General features: G+C 44.3%; 1 protein-coding gene across 1 annotated transcript in view; it reads left to right on the top strand.

The window, feature by feature from the left end:
* Positions 1-1,160: 1,160 nt before the first annotated feature.
* Positions 1,161-18,521, top strand: part of LOC126994803 (uncharacterized) — a 31,720-nt gene continuing 14,359 nt past the window's right edge. Inside the window, exons 1-11 of the mRNA XM_050854083.1 lie at positions 1,161-1,311; positions 8,138-8,349; positions 8,917-9,126; positions 10,031-10,189; positions 11,654-11,871; positions 12,352-12,460; positions 12,765-12,871; positions 13,314-13,446; positions 13,659-13,770; positions 16,561-16,580; positions 18,287-18,445. Coding sequence (XP_050710040.1) covers positions 8,301-8,349; positions 8,917-9,126; positions 10,031-10,189; positions 11,654-11,871; positions 12,352-12,460; positions 12,765-12,871; positions 13,314-13,446; positions 13,659-13,770; positions 16,561-16,580; positions 18,287-18,445 — 1,276 coding nt within the window. The 5' untranslated portion in view covers positions 1,161-1,311; positions 8,138-8,300. The remainder of the gene's footprint in view (positions 1,312-8,137; positions 8,350-8,916; positions 9,127-10,030; positions 10,190-11,653; positions 11,872-12,351; positions 12,461-12,764; positions 12,872-13,313; positions 13,447-13,658; positions 13,771-16,560; positions 16,581-18,286; positions 18,446-18,521) is intronic.

Here is an 18,521-nt window from a genome sequence, read left to right as displayed (position 1 = left end):
CTACAGCACCCTTTCCACCCCATTTCGCCTGTTTGAAAAGCCTCGCGTTGAAGCTCTTAGGTTTTCATGGACTGTTTTGTGATCCTAGTGACAGTTTTACCCGACTGCTCCATCTTGAACGGGAACACCGCCCCTGAAAATCCGGTGAATCTTCTATGTGGCCTTGGGAAATAGTCGGAATGGGAGCAACGTTGCCAGACTTTCGTACTCAGCCTCCTATGTTTGCCGATTTTTTAAACAAAAACTGCAAACATCACCCAAATAACTGCCTTCATATATGGTTATCGTTGAAATGGTCAACTATGGATGTTTCTTGTTAATAGTTAGGGGTCAAAAACTGATAAATACGATGCTCTGAGTACGATTATTAACAGGACGGTAACCAACAGGAGTGCAGAGGTCATCCTCAGACTCTATTTAGCGTTAGTTAGGCCACACTTAGATTATGCTGTCCAGTTTTGGTGCCCACACTACAGATTGGACATCAACTTGCTAGAATTAGTTCAGAGGAGGATAACCAAGATGATTCAGGGGCTGAGGAACCTCCCATATCAAAATAGGCTGAAACATCTAAACTTACTTTCACTAGAAAGACGAAGAGTGCGGGGAGATCTGATAGAAGTATTCAAATGGGTCAAGGGTTACAACAAAGGCGATATAAGTAGAGTACTGAGAATTAGCCAGCAGGATAGAACACGCAGTAATGGATTCAAATTAGAGAAGTATAGATTTAGGAGAGATATAGGCAAGCATTGGTTTAGTAATAGGGTGGTGGGGGAATGGAATAAACTCAGCAATCACATAGTTAGTGCAGGGACGATAGCTTGTTTTAAGAGTAGACTGGATAGCTACATGGACGAGGATGACAGGTGACAGTGAGGTGTGGGTGCAGTAAGGAGACAGGGTACTGGAGCGTACGCCCGTACCGAAGGTAAACGAGGATCAAGCCTCTACCTGTAACCCCTGAAACTACACCTCACCCATCGTGAGTAGTGGGGGGGATTCTGGAGTTGCCCTGTGTAGGCCACTCGCCCTCTTGCAGTTTCCCTATGTTCTTATGACAATCTGGCAACGTTGAATGGGAGCCCGATACGTTTAGGAATAGGCTTTGCAACACGCTATGGAAGGTGTGCCACGGATAAATACACGAGCTGGCACCCTCTTATCTGCCGGTCACCTTGCCAAGCGTCCCACACGGTGCCTCAACAGTCAACACACAAGACAGTTCACCAGGCGCTCGTGACCAGGTGAGAGGCTCCTCCGCGCAGACCGAGTGTAAGGCCTCTTTCGCACCTGTCTAGTGAGCAACAGGTAAGCCTCCAAGTAATTAACCTCTCACACCTGCCTTACGTTCTGTGTTGTGTTGTGTGTGGGGCTGGAGTGTTGTGTAAGGTCTTCTAGTGTTGTTGTGCGTTGGTGTGACTTAGTGCGGCGGAATATCGCAACGTAAGTAGTTTTCGCTTTTTTTTCCATATCAATGTTATTTTCTTCGTGTTTATGTATGTGTGTGTGTGTGTGTGTGTGTGTGTGTGTGTGTGTGTGTGTGTGTGTTGCATAAGCTCTTCGTAATGTTGCTGTTCGTTATTATGACTTCTTAGTGCGGCAGAATATCGCAACGTAAGCATTTCTTCGTTTTTTCATGTTAACGTTTTATTTATATTTTTTGGGTGTGTGTGTATGTCTGTGTGTGTTACCGGACCGTTAGTTGTATGTCATGGTGCTATATACCGATTGTGTTGTTGCCGTTGATCGTTATCGTTTTATGGCCTCTGAGAGCGTTCAAATATCGCTACTATAAGTTTTAAACGTTATTCATATATTAGAGCTCTGTGTGTGTGTGTGTGTGTGTGTGTGTGTGTGTGTATGGGAGGGGATGGGTAAGTCAGATTCATGTCACCTCATTGCTCTTCCTATTAAAATGGTATATAACACAACCTCCCTGTATTTATTTGTCTACCCCCCCTTGAATAGCAACTAACTAGCCTCCCATAAATAGTAACCAGTCCCCCTCCTATTATCGTAACCCATCCCCCCTTTGAATACTAGCCCAGCCCCCTTTCAGTAATAGTCTAGCCCCTTTCTATGGTAAACCAGCCCTTTATATTATGGTAACCTAACCCCCACCCATTCAAATAGCAGTAGTAATAGCCTCGCTCCCCTTAACCCCTTGACTGGTAATCTCTACAGGGTAATCTGAGCCCCTTCACATAATACTCGAACCCACTTTAAATGGTATGCTTGAGCCCCTTGAAAATGGTAACCTAACTCTTTCAATAGTACCATAGCCTAGTTAAATAAGGGTAGCCTGCATCCCCGTCGTACACCAGAGCAATGCGCATTATATACTTTTTTCCTACTACTGTCTCGTATTTCCGGAGGGACGGTTGTATAGCCTACTGACGTATAGCTTAACTCCCCTTATCACTCTCTCAAAACAGGAAGCCCCAAGTAATAACCGGAAATAACACCCTTAGGAAATATCACATCTATAGCATTCCATCGTGATAAGCTGAAGACCCGTAACAAACCTTTCACAACACTCTGAAAGGCGTAGTATCAGTAACACATTTCACGCCTCTACGTATATGCCAGAACGCTGAAGGGTTGTTATATAGTGGCCCATGAGAAAGGATGGTTATTGATTATTGGCGTTATGCGTTAATTAGACACCGACGTAAGGACTATAGGTAGCGTTGCCAGATTACCGTACTCATCGCATTGCATTCTCGTACTTTCTGCCCGATAACTATAGCAAAAACAAACAAACACTCATCAATAAATAGGAATTTTAACGCAAACTTCAATTTTCTATCGTTATATTTGTGTAGGTACGAGAGTTTGAGGCTTAAAAGTAATAAATACGATGTGGTGAATACGATAATCTGGTAACGCTGACTATAGGTAAAAGAGATCAACGTGTGAATAAGTGTATGTATGATAGCGACAATTAGGAGGACTTCAGGGACCACGTAGAGTTAGAGGACCATATTCTTAACGTTTCAGGGCTCACACACCCACATTTGATCAGGCTTTTGTAGGAGTTGTGGGTGTTTCCATGGGTAGATTTATGACCCTGGTGGTAATTTGACAAAGCTCCTTTTTTTTCTTTTTTTACAGCCAAGGAGACAGTTCAAGGGCGTAAAGAAAAATATTAAAAAAGCCCGCTACTTACTGCTCCTGAACAGAAGTCAAAGGAGTGTCCTGTACCATGAACGTGAAAAAACACTCATGGGAACCTTTCTAATAACCTTTGTGGCATTTGGAAATATTTGTTGTGAGGAGGGAGCGTCTGAGAATACCACCCAGAGGCACTTCCCCTTCCTCTGCGTCGTCACGGTGCCATAAAGATCTTGATTATTATTATCTTGACGTCAGTAAAGAAGGATTGTTCGTGGCTCTCCCACAGGCGATGTAACCTGTTCGTAGCCGCGTCATAGCGTTGGTAGGTAGCGTAGTCTTCGTGGAGACCTAAAACAGTACCCGCACACCTTTCAAGGCCCTACAGTTGGCGCACACGAGGGAAGGCTGTCTTGTTGGAGGTGAAGTAGTGACGCCCAGGTGTTAGTCTTCCCGGGAGGGCTAAACCACTTCCTTAAAACGATTATAAACACGCAAACACCCTGAAAGCTGAAAGGAAAAGAGACGCGGTATAAAGACTTCGTCGTAAATCCACCGCTTACGGAAAAGAGACCTTGAATGTGGACGAACAGGAAAAGGACAGGAAAAGAAAAGGAAAAGAAGAGGAAAACAAACGCAGTAAAGACTTTTCCACAGCCTTGGTCTTGTGTTGGCAGTGTTTACGGTGGAAAAAAAGCTTTATAGGTGTTTTAGGCGTCGTGGCTCGTATGAGGGTGTGAGTAAGAGGTGTGAAGGATTGGGGGGAGGGAAAGGAAGGGGGGCGCCGCTGAAAGGAAAAAGAAAACGCAGTACAGACTTAGCCGTAACCAAGGACTTGGCCGTAACCCAGGTGCAGTGTTTACAGTGTTTACTTAAAAGAAAAAAAAACTTTGCTGGTGTGAAGGAAGAGAAGGGGGAGGAGGCGGGAGAGGGAGGAGGAGAGGGCGGCAACACACTACTAAAACCTGTGATTTACCCACCACCGCCACATGTTACGTTCGTGTCATCATGCACAACAGAAAGGAAACGTTTGCATGACCGTTCAAGCCACAGGATTAAATAACAAAGAAATGACGTAAAGTAGAGCAAAAGGTTTATTTGTTTGGGCAGGGTTTCCTCTTTCCATTTAAGGCTTCCTGGAGAGCGTCGAGCCGCGGCAATTACCAAATGGATTATTGCTGTTTGCAGAATTCGTTGATGCACTTTTAGCGGTTCGCCTCAGCACTCCGCGTTCATTTATTGCAACATGATTACCTGATCCGACTCCAGGTATATAGAAAGGAGACTATTATAGAACCTTTTTTTTTTTTTTACAGCAGAGGAGTCAGTTCAAGGGCATAAAAAAAGGAAACAAATGTGAAAAAAAAGCCCGCTACTCACTGCTCCTAAAAAGAGTTGGAGGAGTGGCCGAAAGATAGGTCAATTTCGGGCGGAGAGGTGTCCTGATACCCTCCTCTTGAAAGAGTTCAAGTCGTAGGTTACGTTGCTTACTTCCCCTTCAACTTTCCTTCATCGTTTCCCCTTCCCCTAACCTTTTCCCTTCTCTCTTCCTCACTTTCCTTAAAAAATAGAGAAAACGATACTTATTTCATGCTTCGTTCGCCCTCGCAGCAAAGAAATCAATTACATCCACTTTTAACGGTCCATATCAGCACTTTTAACATTCATTCATTGCAACACGACTCCCTGATCAGGCTTCCAGATATATAAAAAGAAGACTATAATAAAGACGTCACCTATTTCGCGCTCCCAGTAACATACAGATCAAGGTTCCATGCAAAAGGCCACAAACATGACTGCTCCCCACTCCGTTGTTGCCGTCCTACAAACATAAAGGTCTTGAGTGCACTGGTCAGCTCAAGGGAGAGAGACTGAGAGAGAGACACACACACACACACACACACACACACACACACACACACACACGCGTTGACCTCCCGACGTACTACAACCCGACACCTCAATGTTACGACACCCACAATAAATTTTAAAGGCGTGAAAGTCATAAGCGATCCTTGAGGGCCTTGATCATTGGTCTCACTCACCTCTTGCTTGTCATTCGTTGCTCTGACAGATTCGCACTCACTCTCACTTCGTCCACATTCTCAGACATTTCGGAGCTCACACAAGCACACACAGAGTTGATAAGGCTTTCGTAGAGGTTCTGGGTATATCCATGGGTTGTTTTACGAGCCTAGAGATAGCTTGACAAGGCTCCAACGGCGTGAATGTGAAAAAGAGAGATGGGAACCCGTCTAATCTCTCTGTCGGCTTTCGTAGAGGTTCTGGGTATATCCATGGGTAGTTTTAAGAGCCTAGAGATAGCTTGACAAGGCTCCAACGCCGTGAATGTGAAAAAAAACAGATGGGAACCCGTCTAATCTCTCTGTCGGCTTTCGTAGAGGTTCTGGGTATATCCATGGGTAGTTTTACGAGCCTAGAGATAGCTTGACAAGGCTTCTACGCCGTGAATGTGAAAAAGACACATGGGAACCCGTCTAATCTCTCTTTCAGCTTTCGTTGAGGTTCTCGGTATATCCATGGGTTGTTTTACGAGCCTAGACATAGACAGATGGGAACCCGTCTAATCTCTCTTTCCTCTTTCGTAGAGGTTCTGGGTATATCTATGGGTTGTTTTACGAGCCTAGACATAGCTTGACAAGGCTTCTATGCCGTGAATTTGAAAAAAGACACATGGGAACCCGTCTAATCTCTCTTGTGCATGGCCTTTGGGAATGTATGTTATGAGAGCCGAAAAAGTCTTGTGAATACGGCCCGAGGTGGCAGGACCCGCTGCGTGGATGTTTTGTGCTTTGCGGCCTTGAACTCTGGTATTACAGGGGTGGCATTGTCTCCTGCTTGCCTCTTCCATGACCAGCGGGACTTAGTAGGTTATTCCGCGGATCAGTAGCGGCGTTCATTGTGCGTGGCGTTGTGTTGTTGTCTTGGAAATCGAAGCTCGTGAAGGAATTAGGAAAAGTGTATGTTAGTTCCCTCGCCCCGGATTATGTGTTTGGATAGTGTATCGCAGAGAGAGAGAGAGAGAGAGAGAGAGAGAGAGAGAGGGAGGGAGGTTGAATGAGACGGAAGTGACGCAGCAGCAGCACTGAAAGTCGTAAAAATCCCCGGGGCTGTTTTTTTTCTTCTTTTTATCTCCATTTAGACGCAACAACGATCCGTCAATGTCAAGTGTTGCGACAGCTCATTTTCCATTTGCCGCTCCACGCTTGACTGACTGACACTGACTGATCCATGGACGTTCTCTAACAGACCGGCTAAGGGTTATTACACTGGACAAATTTTCCGTGGATCTTCAGTCAAACCACGATTTCCGCTAGCGTGGTTCTCATGTGTTTCTTGTTATTGCTGATGATGATGATGGTGAGTAATACCGTCGTCCTTCGGGAAAATCTACCGTAGCTTTGGAAGATCGTGGACACGTCAGAAAACCACGGAGATATGAGAACCACGCCAGCGGAAATCGTGGTTTGACTGAAGATCCACGGAAAATTTGTCCAATGTAATAGCCCCTTTGTAAGGCTCCAGAAAGACTGTTGCTCCCTTCCTCTTACCTTTCTTCATTAATCAAGGGTAGAGTAACAAGAGGAAGTGGAAGAATGGGGAAGGCACAGTTAGAGGGAAAAGGAAAAAGAGCAAGGGTCATATTCTTAAACATTTAGCCGTCCAAGCACAGATATTTGACAGAGCTTTCGTAGAGGTTGTAGGCATTTTCAGGAGTATTTTTTATGACCCTGGTATAGTAGTTTGACCATTCTTCTTCTTTTTTTTTTTTACAGCAAGGGAGACAGCACAAGGGCACACAAAAAAGGAAACAATAAAAAAAAGCCCGCTACTCTGCACTATGAACGTAAAGAAACACTCATTAAAACCCGATTAATCTTCCTCGAGGTCTTTATGAATACTTGATGTGAGAGACCGGTGTGGTGCGATGAAAAATATCGACGAAAGAGTGCACAGCTGTTTGGTGTAGCTGGTTCGTTAAGTGTTCTGATGTGGTTGTTTTTCGAGCTCTTTCTATTTCCCTTATCCTTCTTATTATCTCTTTCTTTTCTACGTAGGAGCCGAATCTGTAAGGAAGATAGGAAAGTGACCAACCGCCCTCAGCTGTCACTTCCTTATTCCACTGGTGAGGCCTTTCCTTCCATCCTCGGCACCCATTGTTCGTATAGGCGTTAGAGGACTCTTTGACCTATTACTTAAACTTTTGCAACGAGTAGGACAAAGCAAGGCCGATACGCAACACAAGAAACAAAATAATGGGGTTGTTAAGAGACCAGATAACAGAATGGTACAAACAAATGACACATAAAAAGAATTGAATTTCCTTCCTCACTATCATTACCATTTTTGAGAGAGAGAGAGAGAGAGAGAGAGAGAGAGAGAGAGAGAGAGAGAGAGAGAGAGAGAGAGGGGGGGAGGGAGAGAGAGAGTACACTATATTAAAACGAGTAAGATCGGGAACAAACAAGTTCTCTCTCCCGACCTTGAACGCAAGAGAAAACTTATGTAAATTAGTTGGGCAGGGAAAGTAATGATGATAGAAAAAAAGAAAACTGCGAAAAGAAGAATGATCAAACTCTTATTATTATTATGAGAGAGAGAGAGAGAGAGAGAGAGAGAGAGAGAGAGAGAGAGAGAGAGAGAGAGAGAGAGAGAGAGAGAGAGAGAGAGAGAGACCCGTGCACAGCTGATGTTAATGTTTTCTTGTGTGTGTGTGTGTGTTCGCGTGTGCTCTGTGTGTTTACTTTCGTGTGTGCGTGTTTAGTTTCATGTGCGTTGTGCTTTTATTCGTTCACGGAGGCGACGAGAAACGTTCATATGAGCAACCAGACGATACAAAACAGTAACAATAATAATAATAATAATAATAATAATAATAATAATAATAATAATAATAATAATAACAATCAAAAGTACCTTACCCAACACTTTCACCTCTAGCAATTACCTCATTAATTAAGTGATCTAATTATAATGTATTTCTCTCACTCCCTTTCAGACCGACAAATAACGCTGACGTAACCACGAGGCAAGAAAAGAGAAAGGGAGGAGTGAAGAAGAAGAGAGAGAAAAAGAGAGAGAGAGAGAACGATAAGTGACTGGCGGCCCGGTCTGTGTCTGGCTCACACACACACACACACACACACACACACACACACATCATGACATCCCGCCACGTCCTTAGCCTTCTCTGCCTCACCGTCCTCCTTGGTAAGTTGAGAGAGAGAGAGAGAGAGAGAGAGAGAGAGAGAGAGAGAGAGAGAGAGAGAGAGAGAGAGTGGTTGCCTTGTCTTTATCAGCAATCTAATCAAACAAGGAAAAAAAATAACACTCTTACTCACGTCATGACAAATTATCGTTTTCCTCTTCCTTGTAACAATCAAGCGAAACAAAAACGACAAAAAACAGTTAATAACACAGGAAACGGCGACATAATTAAACAAAGACACTTACTATTACTATTACCACCACTACTACCACTACTACAGCCTCTAATACTACTACAATAACAACTACCAACACTACTATACCTCCCTGCTCATCTCCTTTCCTTTTACTACTACTGCAACCACTTCTATACTACTACCTCCACCACCATAACTGCCACTGCTAATCCATCTCTCTATTAACCTCCTTTCTACCAATACTACTCTACCTCCCTGCTCATCTCCTTTCCTTTTACTACTACTGCAACCACTTCTATACTACTACCTCCACCACCATAACTGCCACTGCTAATCCATCTCTCTATTAACCTCCTTTCCTTCTACCAAACAGGGGCGGCGGTGGGACTTACGGTGGATCCTGTGCGCCTTATCAACCGGAGCTACATCACCTTCGCCCTCAACACCACAGCCAACAACAGCGTGATCGATTGTCCCTATACACTGAACGAAGGGGAGCGGGTGTCACAGGTGGTCTGGAAGTTCTTTGAGGAGGGGCAGGAGGTGGGCGGATACGTGTGGTCGCCTAGAGCTGGGGGAAGAGGTATGGTGACTCCGTTCTCTTATGTTAATCAGACTTACAAATATCAGCGTTGGAGAGCAAGGTAAATGTGAAGCAGCCATGCCGTGTGGAAATACATTGTAATTACTAACCTGACCACTTGAGCTTATACATAATAACCAACTTTAAGATTTAAGACCTCAGGAATGAGTATAATTTCACCACAGCCTTACGAGAAAAAGAAATTAAGGTGTGTGAGTTTCGAGAATCATGACACCGATATTTTAGTCAACCAAGGTCAGTGTGTGAGGATATTTGATTTGTTTTGGATATTACATTTATTTCTCCTGCATTAAACTAGCAACGTCTTATGGTGATAGTAATAACTAGTAATGGCAATGATTTCGGATTTTCAAAAGCGGGATGACTGTGTGATAATAGAGTAAGTCAACCTTAAAAGAAAGTCTATGTATATAAGCAACTACAAGTCATTTTTGTTCAGGAATTTGACAGTGCAGTGAAGCGTTTGACCGTGAATGTGGAAAACCTGACAACGAAAACACAAATCACGATTCAAATGAAAAAAGGAAAGAAAAAAAGAGAAAGCAATAAATGTACGAAACATCTACAGTTTACGGAGGATGACACACGAAAGCACACCCACACCCACACACACACACACACACATACACATACACATACACAAACACCCCCACACACACACATACACATACACAAACACCCACCCACACACACACACACACACACACATACACAAACACCCACACCCACACACACACACACACAAACACCCACACACACACACACACACACACACATACACAAACACCCACACACTAACACGTAGCCCCAATGCATGTGATCCTCTCGCCTCCCGAACTCACCCCAAACTTTCCCTCCCCCCTGACGGTCCCTCCTGTTGCAGCCAGCGGGCGCCTGCATGACGTGGTGGACCTGACCCGGGACGACGCGGCGCTGGAGCTGACGGAGTTGCGCTACGACCTGGGCGGCGAGTACTCCTGCCGCGTGGAGCTGAACAACGGCGAGGCGAAGGAGTCCGACCCATGGGAGGTGCTGATCGTGGGTGAGTCCTGATCAACATTGCAAAATTGTCGTACACTGAACATTGCATTTATCATTTTTAGGCTCCAAGACGGTCGTAACCACACAAATAACGATAGGAAATTAAAGTTAGTGTTAAAACTGTTAAATATTGATGGGTTTCATTCTCTTTTGCTATAGTTATCGATCAGACACTACAGAAATGCAATGCGCTGAGTACGATAATTTGGCAACACTGGTCCTGATGCACGTAACGTAATCATCAATAGTGTAGTAATCAATATTGGTGAGTGGCGTTGCCTATACTAGTAAACGCTGAGCAAACCACATCATCGTTATTTTTCTTGTCCTCCTCGCTCTTCTGCAGACATCATCGGCGCCAGTGACCCTGAGCCCCTACAGCCTAAGAAAATCACAATAATACTTTCCTTTCTTATTTTTTCCGTCATTATTTCACTACACGCACTACTGAGGCCGTTCCCAGCATATATCTAAACACATACAGTGGTCCTATGTAATCATATATCTTCTAGCAACCAGTATCGACGCGTGACGTTACTCAATACACTCTACTGACCCGAGCAAACCACATAATCACTCTTGTTATTGTTCTTTTCCTCCTCTTTCTTCTACAGGCGTCAGTAGGGACAGTCATTTGAGCCCGTGCAGCCAAAGATAATCACAACACTATTACCTTTCTTCTTTTTCATCGTCCTATTTTTCCTGCAAACACCATTGGGGCCAAAATCCCTCGTTCTTGGGGCCGCTTTCAGTCACTTTGTTTGTTTTGATCGTTACCAATGGCGACGATCGACGCTATAATTTTCCACGTGAAACTGGCCTATGGGGTAGTGGCGGCTGCAGAGGAGGGGAGAGCTGTTGAGAATGTGTCGTAAGGTGCGGGGCTAGGCTAACCCCGCAGCCGCCAGTACCCCGTTGGCCAGTTTTACGTGGAAATACTATAGCGCGATCGCCGCCATTGGTAACGATCAAAAACAGACTGTGAAAGCGGCCCTAGGATAGGTATATGTTAAGGCAGTTGAGTTGCGACACGCTGAAGCAGGTGTGCCACAGGGGAATACAATCTGACACCCTTTAACCTATACATGCCGCCCACTTAATCACGGAAGCTATTAAAGTCGTTACCAATATTATCTTTGCCGGAAACACACACTCACTCGATGATGTAAACAATTCCACTTGCAACAGGCTGACGAAGGTGTTTCACTTGTTTATTATACAACCGAAATTGACCTCTCTTTTGGCCACCTCTTTTGATTTTTTATGTAGGAGCAGCAAGTGGCGGGCTTTTTTTTCTTATAGTTTCCTTGTTTATGTGCCCTCGAGCGGTCTCCTTTGTTGTAAAAAAAAAAAAAAAAAAAAAAAAACATGGTACCCTTTTACGGCACGTTTGTAAAGGATCGAAACAAACAAAATGACTGTGAAAGCGGCCCTTATTCTACTCTCCCACCTCCTTCCTCTGCAGACGTCATCGGCTCTAGTCACCTCAACTCCTACAGTCCAAAATGTCTCTTCATGGCCAGCTTTAACTCGCCCACCATGTACCCCGAGCCCACGCTGAGTGCCGGAATGTACTCGGAGTCGCAGGGCCGGTACATCAAGCAGGTCTCAAGCATGGAGTGGCTCAAGATCCTGTACCCCAACGACTCCATGGCTTACTCGTTCAGGAATTTCACGTTTGAGGTCAGTACGGGAAGTAGAAAGGTTGGTTTTGTTAGTTGGGGATGTTTGTGTGTTTGTGTTTGTGTGTGTGTGTGTGTGTGTGTGTGTGTGTGTGTGTGTGTGATTTCGTGTGTCATCTTTGGTTAATTGTAGGTGTGTGTGTCATCATTATTATCATCATCATCATCATCATTATGTTGAGCCGTTTACCGTAAAAAAAGGTCCACTGCGGAACACACATGATAGCCTAATATAATACTATATCCGGTTTTTTTTTGTTCTCTCGTCTTTATTTTTTTATCTATCTACCTATCTATCTATCTAACTATCTATCTATCTGTCTACCTTTCCAACTACCTCTCTATCTATCTATCTATCTATCTATCTCTTCCTCAGTCTCTTTCAGGGTTCACGTAAACAACAGCACGCGTGGACACTTTAATTAACTCCGCGACACTGACCCACATTATAAAAAAAAACTCTCCCGTTTTCTTTTTGCAGATCGACTCCGAGACACCGAACGATATTGTCTTCGATGTCAGCTTAGGCTTCACCAAGGCCAACGGGGACTACATCTCCCTCGGCAAACTCATCAGCAACAGCTCCTCGTGTACGTACCGTCGACTTGATGTGTCTCTAAACTTGGTGTGTCTATAGATTTAGTGGTGTCTATAGATTTGGCGTGTCTATAGAGTTGGTGTGTCTATGGAATTGGTTCACCTATAGATTTCGCCTCAATTCTATTCAGTCGACCTATGGAGTGTTCGATACCTTTTTAGCCGACTGTACGGTGACTATGTTTACTCTGAATGCTTCGAAAACATTACACGCATATAGGCTTTTGCTCAGGAAGGCTACGTGCGTGTGTGTGTGTGTGTGTGTGTGTGTGACGTTTTCCCATTCTCTCCCTGCAGGGGGTGAGTACGGCTGCCCTAACGTGGAGGAGGGCACGAATAAGGACGTCTACTTCTTCCCCGGCAGTAGCTACGCCTGTCGCGGCGGAAGGAAGCCCACGACGAAGGTAAGAAGACCGTGACAATAATAAGCATGATAATAGTGATGATAGGTAAACAAGTCCAGAAAACAAAGAGTATCAACAGGAAGCAGCCTCGAGTACTCCGCAATGTCCTCAAGCCAGTCCTCTTATAATGTATAGACTATGGATTACGGAGATCTCCCTTTGCGACGCCTTTCCTTTCCTTTTTTTTTCTTGTTCCTTCTTTGTATTCTATTTCTTAACAGTTTTTGTGTGTCTAGTTTCTTTCAGTCCTGAGTTCATATTATAGATATTGCTGTTCTTCTCTCCTTTTGCTGTTGTTGTTTTTCTTCGTTTTCATCATTCTATTCCTTCGCTGCTCTGTGTTTAACTACTTTGTGTTACTCGGGTGTTCTTGTTTCTTTCCGTCCAGAGTTCATATTGTTGACCTTTTCACTCTTCTGCTCTCTGTCTTCACCCCGTCCAGGCCACCATCGTGTGCAAGAGAGGTTACCAGCCGAAAGGAGAAGTGGGGACAGTGGTGCTGCGGTGTGACGCCGACTCGCTGACGTGGAGGCCGGAGAAGGGACACACGGCGCTGGATGAGGACCTTGTGTGTGGTGGGTAGTGGAGGTTGTGTTTGGTTACGTAGCTGCTGCACTCACTCTCTCTCACTCTATCTTTCTCCATCAATCTATCTTTCTATTTATTCATCCCTCTCGCTATCTATCTATCTCTTCACACATAACACGTGCATAACAATAAAGAACAAAGCAATGATTCAACGAACTTCAAAACGCTGACACTTGGCCTTCTTTTTCTTATCTTACAGTGAAGACCGACATCGAAAGCGGAGGAGGTGGAAGTCCCAGATCTGCCCTTTTGTCTTCCTCTCTCTTTTTCGTCTCCCTCCTCCTCCTCCTCGTCCTGGGCCGCGAGAATCTGTAGACTCGAGGGTATGAGTGTTGCGTCTCCTCCGTGACCCGCAACACAAGATGGCAAACAAAATAGTGTACCAAACGAGTTATGCCGTTTCTGATTTTTATAAGCGGCGTGATTGTGTGTGATAGTAGCGTAAGACAACCCTTAATTGTTAGTCTATTTATAAGCAAGTATACAAGTGATTATATTTTATTATGTTTTACTAAAGAATTCGCTAGTGCAGTGAAGAAGCGTTTGACCGACCGTGGATGAGGAAAATCTGGCAACGAAAAAACAGATCACCACACAAATGATTGATTGATTGACAGTATATTGTTGCAAGTAAACAACAAAGGAGAAAATGAGATAAAGAAAACAAGAAAAGAGAGAGAGTGATAAATGAATGGGAGCAAATGAGGAATGCAATAAAAGAAGAAAGAAAACAACAAGAAAGAGAAACTGATAAACGAATGACAGGAAATAAAAAAATATGCAAAAAAGAATAAAGAAGAAAATAAAAGAAAGAGAAAATGAAAAATGTCTGACAGTAAATAAAAAAAATGCAATAAAAAAGGAAGAGAGAAAACACCAATAAAAGAGAGATAATAATCGTACGCACGTAAATAAAATAAAATAAAAACAATACTTCGATGATGAATACAATGACCACCAGTGAAATCAAAGTCTCGGGAGAAGAACCATTAGCAAAGTTAACTCAGAGAAAACGGGAGGTCGACGGGAGACTAAGGAAGCAGAGGAACAATCAAGCGGAGGAGGAGGAGGACCTAGGAAACGATTAAAGCGATACAGACCAAAAGAAGAAGAAGAAGAAAAAAAAAGCAACAGTAGTAGTAGAGGAGGTGGAGGAGGAGGAGGAGAGAGTGTGAGTTAGTGCAGAGGAGAGCCCTTCACCTTTCGCTTCCGTCACGTGAGGCAGGTGAATCGAGGCCATTAGCGGGAGGAGGCAGGTGGGTAGGAGGGGGGGGGAGGGGTGCACTGTACAATAATCACCGACATACGAACATACCATCCCACGCCTCCCCCACGCCACGCCACTCACCCACATGCCTCCACGCCCTAAAACCTATCACCGCCCTCCTACGCACACCCACGCCTTGTTATTTCATCCCTACACCACGCCCACACACTTCTTCAACTCCCTCTTACACGCCAACACACCTCGTCATTACCATCCTACACATCCACACGCCTCTTCAACGATTCCCTACACGCCCATTCGCTCATAAACTCCATCCACGCCCTCCTAGACGCTCCCACTCCCTTCCACGCCAACACAATGCCTTTTCACATACCTACATGCCCCCTACACGCCCTCCCATACGCTAATACCCACACATAAACCTTTAAACATCTTCCTACACGCCAACACAGCCCTCCCACGCCATCCCCACGCCATCACATGCCTCATAACATAATAACCTCGCCTCACGCGCGCCACATCCTCTCTCTCTCCCTCTCTCTTGGCCAATGATAATCAACGAGGTAAGGTGATGAGGCAAGGCTTGAGGAAGTATATCATTTCGTTGCGGTTTTAACTGATCGCTCACGGCCACGTATTTCCCATCTCGGTATCTCTGTTTGGTGCCGGGGTATGCTATGTTATGCTGTGTGCCCCCTGGCGTGGTGATAGAATGATATATGGAGTGATAGCAGTAAGTCTTGTGCTGCTCCAAGTGTGTACTGTGATAAGTCTGTTTGCTATTCGCTGTCACCCTTCCTTTCTCTCTCTCTTTTTCTCTCTCCTTTTCCTATGTTCTCTCTCTCCCTCCTCCTTTCCTTTCTTCCCTCCCTCTATCTCTCTCTTCCTTCCCTCTCTCCTTCCCTACCTCCCTTCGTCTTATGGTCTTATGTTCTACTGTTTTCTTCCTTCCTCCGTCTTTCCCTCTTTCACTCCCTCTTTCTCTCTCCCTCCCTCCTTATGTTCTCTCCCTCCCTCCCTTTCTCCTTCTCTTCTCTTCCTTCCTCCCTCTCATCCCACCCTCCTCTCTTCTCTACCACTCACCCAACCACCCAAACCCAACCAACACCCACACACACACACACACACACACACACGAAAGGCGCTAGTGAGAAACACGTCACAGGTGTATAATTAGTTGCCCACCTGAGAGTTTGCACTTGCATGAGGTGTTCTGCAGGTATGCCAACACTACTCACCTGTACTTATTTCTCTTAATTATTCACACCCGCCATTACCTTCCTGCATCGCTTCGTGTGAATAAATCTTCCACTAAGACACGGGGATTAACAGATCACACGCAGCTTAGTTAATCGGTATCCTCAGACGCATTTTCGCCTCTAATATCAACTTTGTCCCAAGACCTCAAAGGAGATTAACCGCGTTCACGAGAAAGCCTTGTCAAATGTGTGTGTGTGTGTGTGTGTGTGTGTGTGTGTGTGTGTGTGTGTGTGTGTGTATGTGTATGTGTGTGTGTGTGTGTGTGTGTGTGTATGTGTGTGCTTGGGCGCTGAAATGTTTAATAATACGTAGGAATATGGCCAGCTAGCGTATCTCGTGAGTGTGTTTCGGTGAAGCTCCCACGATGCGATAGGTCAAAGTTGAGGGCTGAACCATTATGCCAAGAACAGAGTGGAAGAGTGGTCACGATTGGGGCTGTTTTGACAATCCATCTGCTCGGCCATTAAAGGTATTATGCGATGATGATGGTGATGGTGATGATGATGATGCTGGTAATGAATATCTAATTTAACATTCATACCTCTCTCATCCAAATAACTAATCTAATAACCTAATGATAACTTCCACCCTAGTTATTCTTTATATTTCTTAGGCTTTTTGACTTAGAATGTTGTGAGTGAAAACTGTAGATAGGAATTGCAGCAAACAACGACGTCAGATAAAATAAAAAATAAGTGATCGTGGTAATGAAAGTGAGTCTAAGAAGATTGAGTTATTTAAAAGTAGTCAAAGAATATATATTTATTTTTGTATTAGTAGATTTATATATATATATATATATATATATATATATATATATATATATATATATATATATATATATATATATATATATTAGCAATGTTTTTTTCAGGTTACAAGTGTGGGTATGTGTGTGTGTGTGTGTGTGTGTGTGTGTGTGTGTGTGCGTGTGTGTGCGCGTGCGTGCGTGTGTGCGTGTGTGTGTGTGTGTGTGTGACATGATGCAAGGTGAAAGGTGTGTAATTACCTGTGACTAATTACATATGTTACATGTATGAAAACTGAGATGACTGTAGTAATCTATTGAACTATTTCTTTCTTTTGTTACGCAATGTTGATGTACACACAAACAAATAGGTTAAGAATGATAATAAAACAAACAACTACAGTTTTTTTTTTTTCTTCCTTTGCTTGATTGAAGGTGAGGCAGGTGGAGAGAAAGTGACGCAGGAGGGTCTTGTGTTTTTTTTTTTTTTTGTGTGTGTGTTTGTCTAATGTATTCTTGCTTTACTAATTGTCTTGCATACTTACCCGGTTAATCTTTCCTGTGGCCTTGGAAACCAGTAATGGGAGCCCGATACGTTTAACCTGGTAGCTGCGGGGGTCATGTTACTTAGGCTAGGTTAGGTTAGGTTAGGTTAAAGGCCCCTCTAGGTAAAATAATGAGAATCATCACTCACGCAAACCATTTCATAATATATATCAACGCATGTGTGATCAGTTTATGCATCATCTATTTTGGGAGGTTTATATCATGGCAGAAATTTGGCCCGTCGCTGGTTCACGGTAAAGCCGCAAATTTGGCCCATCGCTGCTACCGGGTTAAGAACATGGAATCACGGAAAATCTTCTATGGATGGACTTGCGGACTTAGTATCATTGCGTGGGTGATGGCTGCGCGCGTTCATTGACCTATTCCTAACTTGTTCTAACGTGCATTTTTGTCCAGTTTTTGTTATTCTTGAATCCACCAAAAGTAAAATGCTGCTGAACTAACTCTCGCCCCAGTGCGCACCTCCGTCACGATGCTAGGAGGGTGTACCCGCCGCAGGAATATAAGGTGTTGGATTTGGTGTCGTATCCTGCTTTGAGTCTGTCTAATCCGTGGGCGATAATACGTGGGTTAGTGCAAGTCTCTCTCTCTCTCTCTCTCTCTCTCTCTCTCTCTCTCTCTCAGCTTTGTGGGTGGTAAAACGATAATAGCCTACCTCAACTCTCTCTCTCTCTCTCTCTCTCTCTCTGTCCATCGTCACTTAAAAAAAAAACGATCATTATAAAGAAAGCGGATAAACAACCAACCTATTTTTCTTCATTTCTCTTGACCTCAACAAACCCGCAGATGTGAAATTCAACGAAAAAAAAAATCCCTATCAATTGACTCACGGCTTATCTTATCGTATCCGGCCGGCCGGTGATGTTCCTCCAAAGCCGAGCCTCTTATCATGCCACTAAGTCAGCCAATCCCACACTCCCAGTTCCTTCTACCCACTCGAGGCCCTGGTTCTAGTTCCCGTCCTGTCCGCCAGCTAGTCAGTCCCTCCAGCGGTTCAATCATCACGTCATGGTCTGCTTCTAAGTGTACGTGACTCGAACTCTCAGCGGGAGGTCGTCAGAGTGGTCGTGGTGGCTGGAAGCGTCTCTTCAACATCGTATTACTTCTGGTTGTGTTGGTTTGTCCCAAGCTCCCGGCAGGATGAAGATGTGGCAGGTTGTCCTCGCCGTTCTGGCTACACTGGGTGAGTCGAGCTACCTCCTTGTTTACCTGTTACCTCATTATGGCTACACTGGATGCTATTAGGACTGCTTGTTCCC

The sequence above is a fragment of the Eriocheir sinensis genome, unplaced genomic scaffold (assembly GCF_024679095.1).
Source record: "Eriocheir sinensis breed Jianghai 21 unplaced genomic scaffold, ASM2467909v1 Scaffold880, whole genome shotgun sequence".
NCBI classification, from domain to species: Eukaryota; Metazoa; Arthropoda; class Malacostraca; order Decapoda; family Varunidae; genus Eriocheir; species Eriocheir sinensis.
Note: the sequence above shows the minus strand (reverse complement) of the source record. Positions and strands in the feature narration are given on the sequence as shown.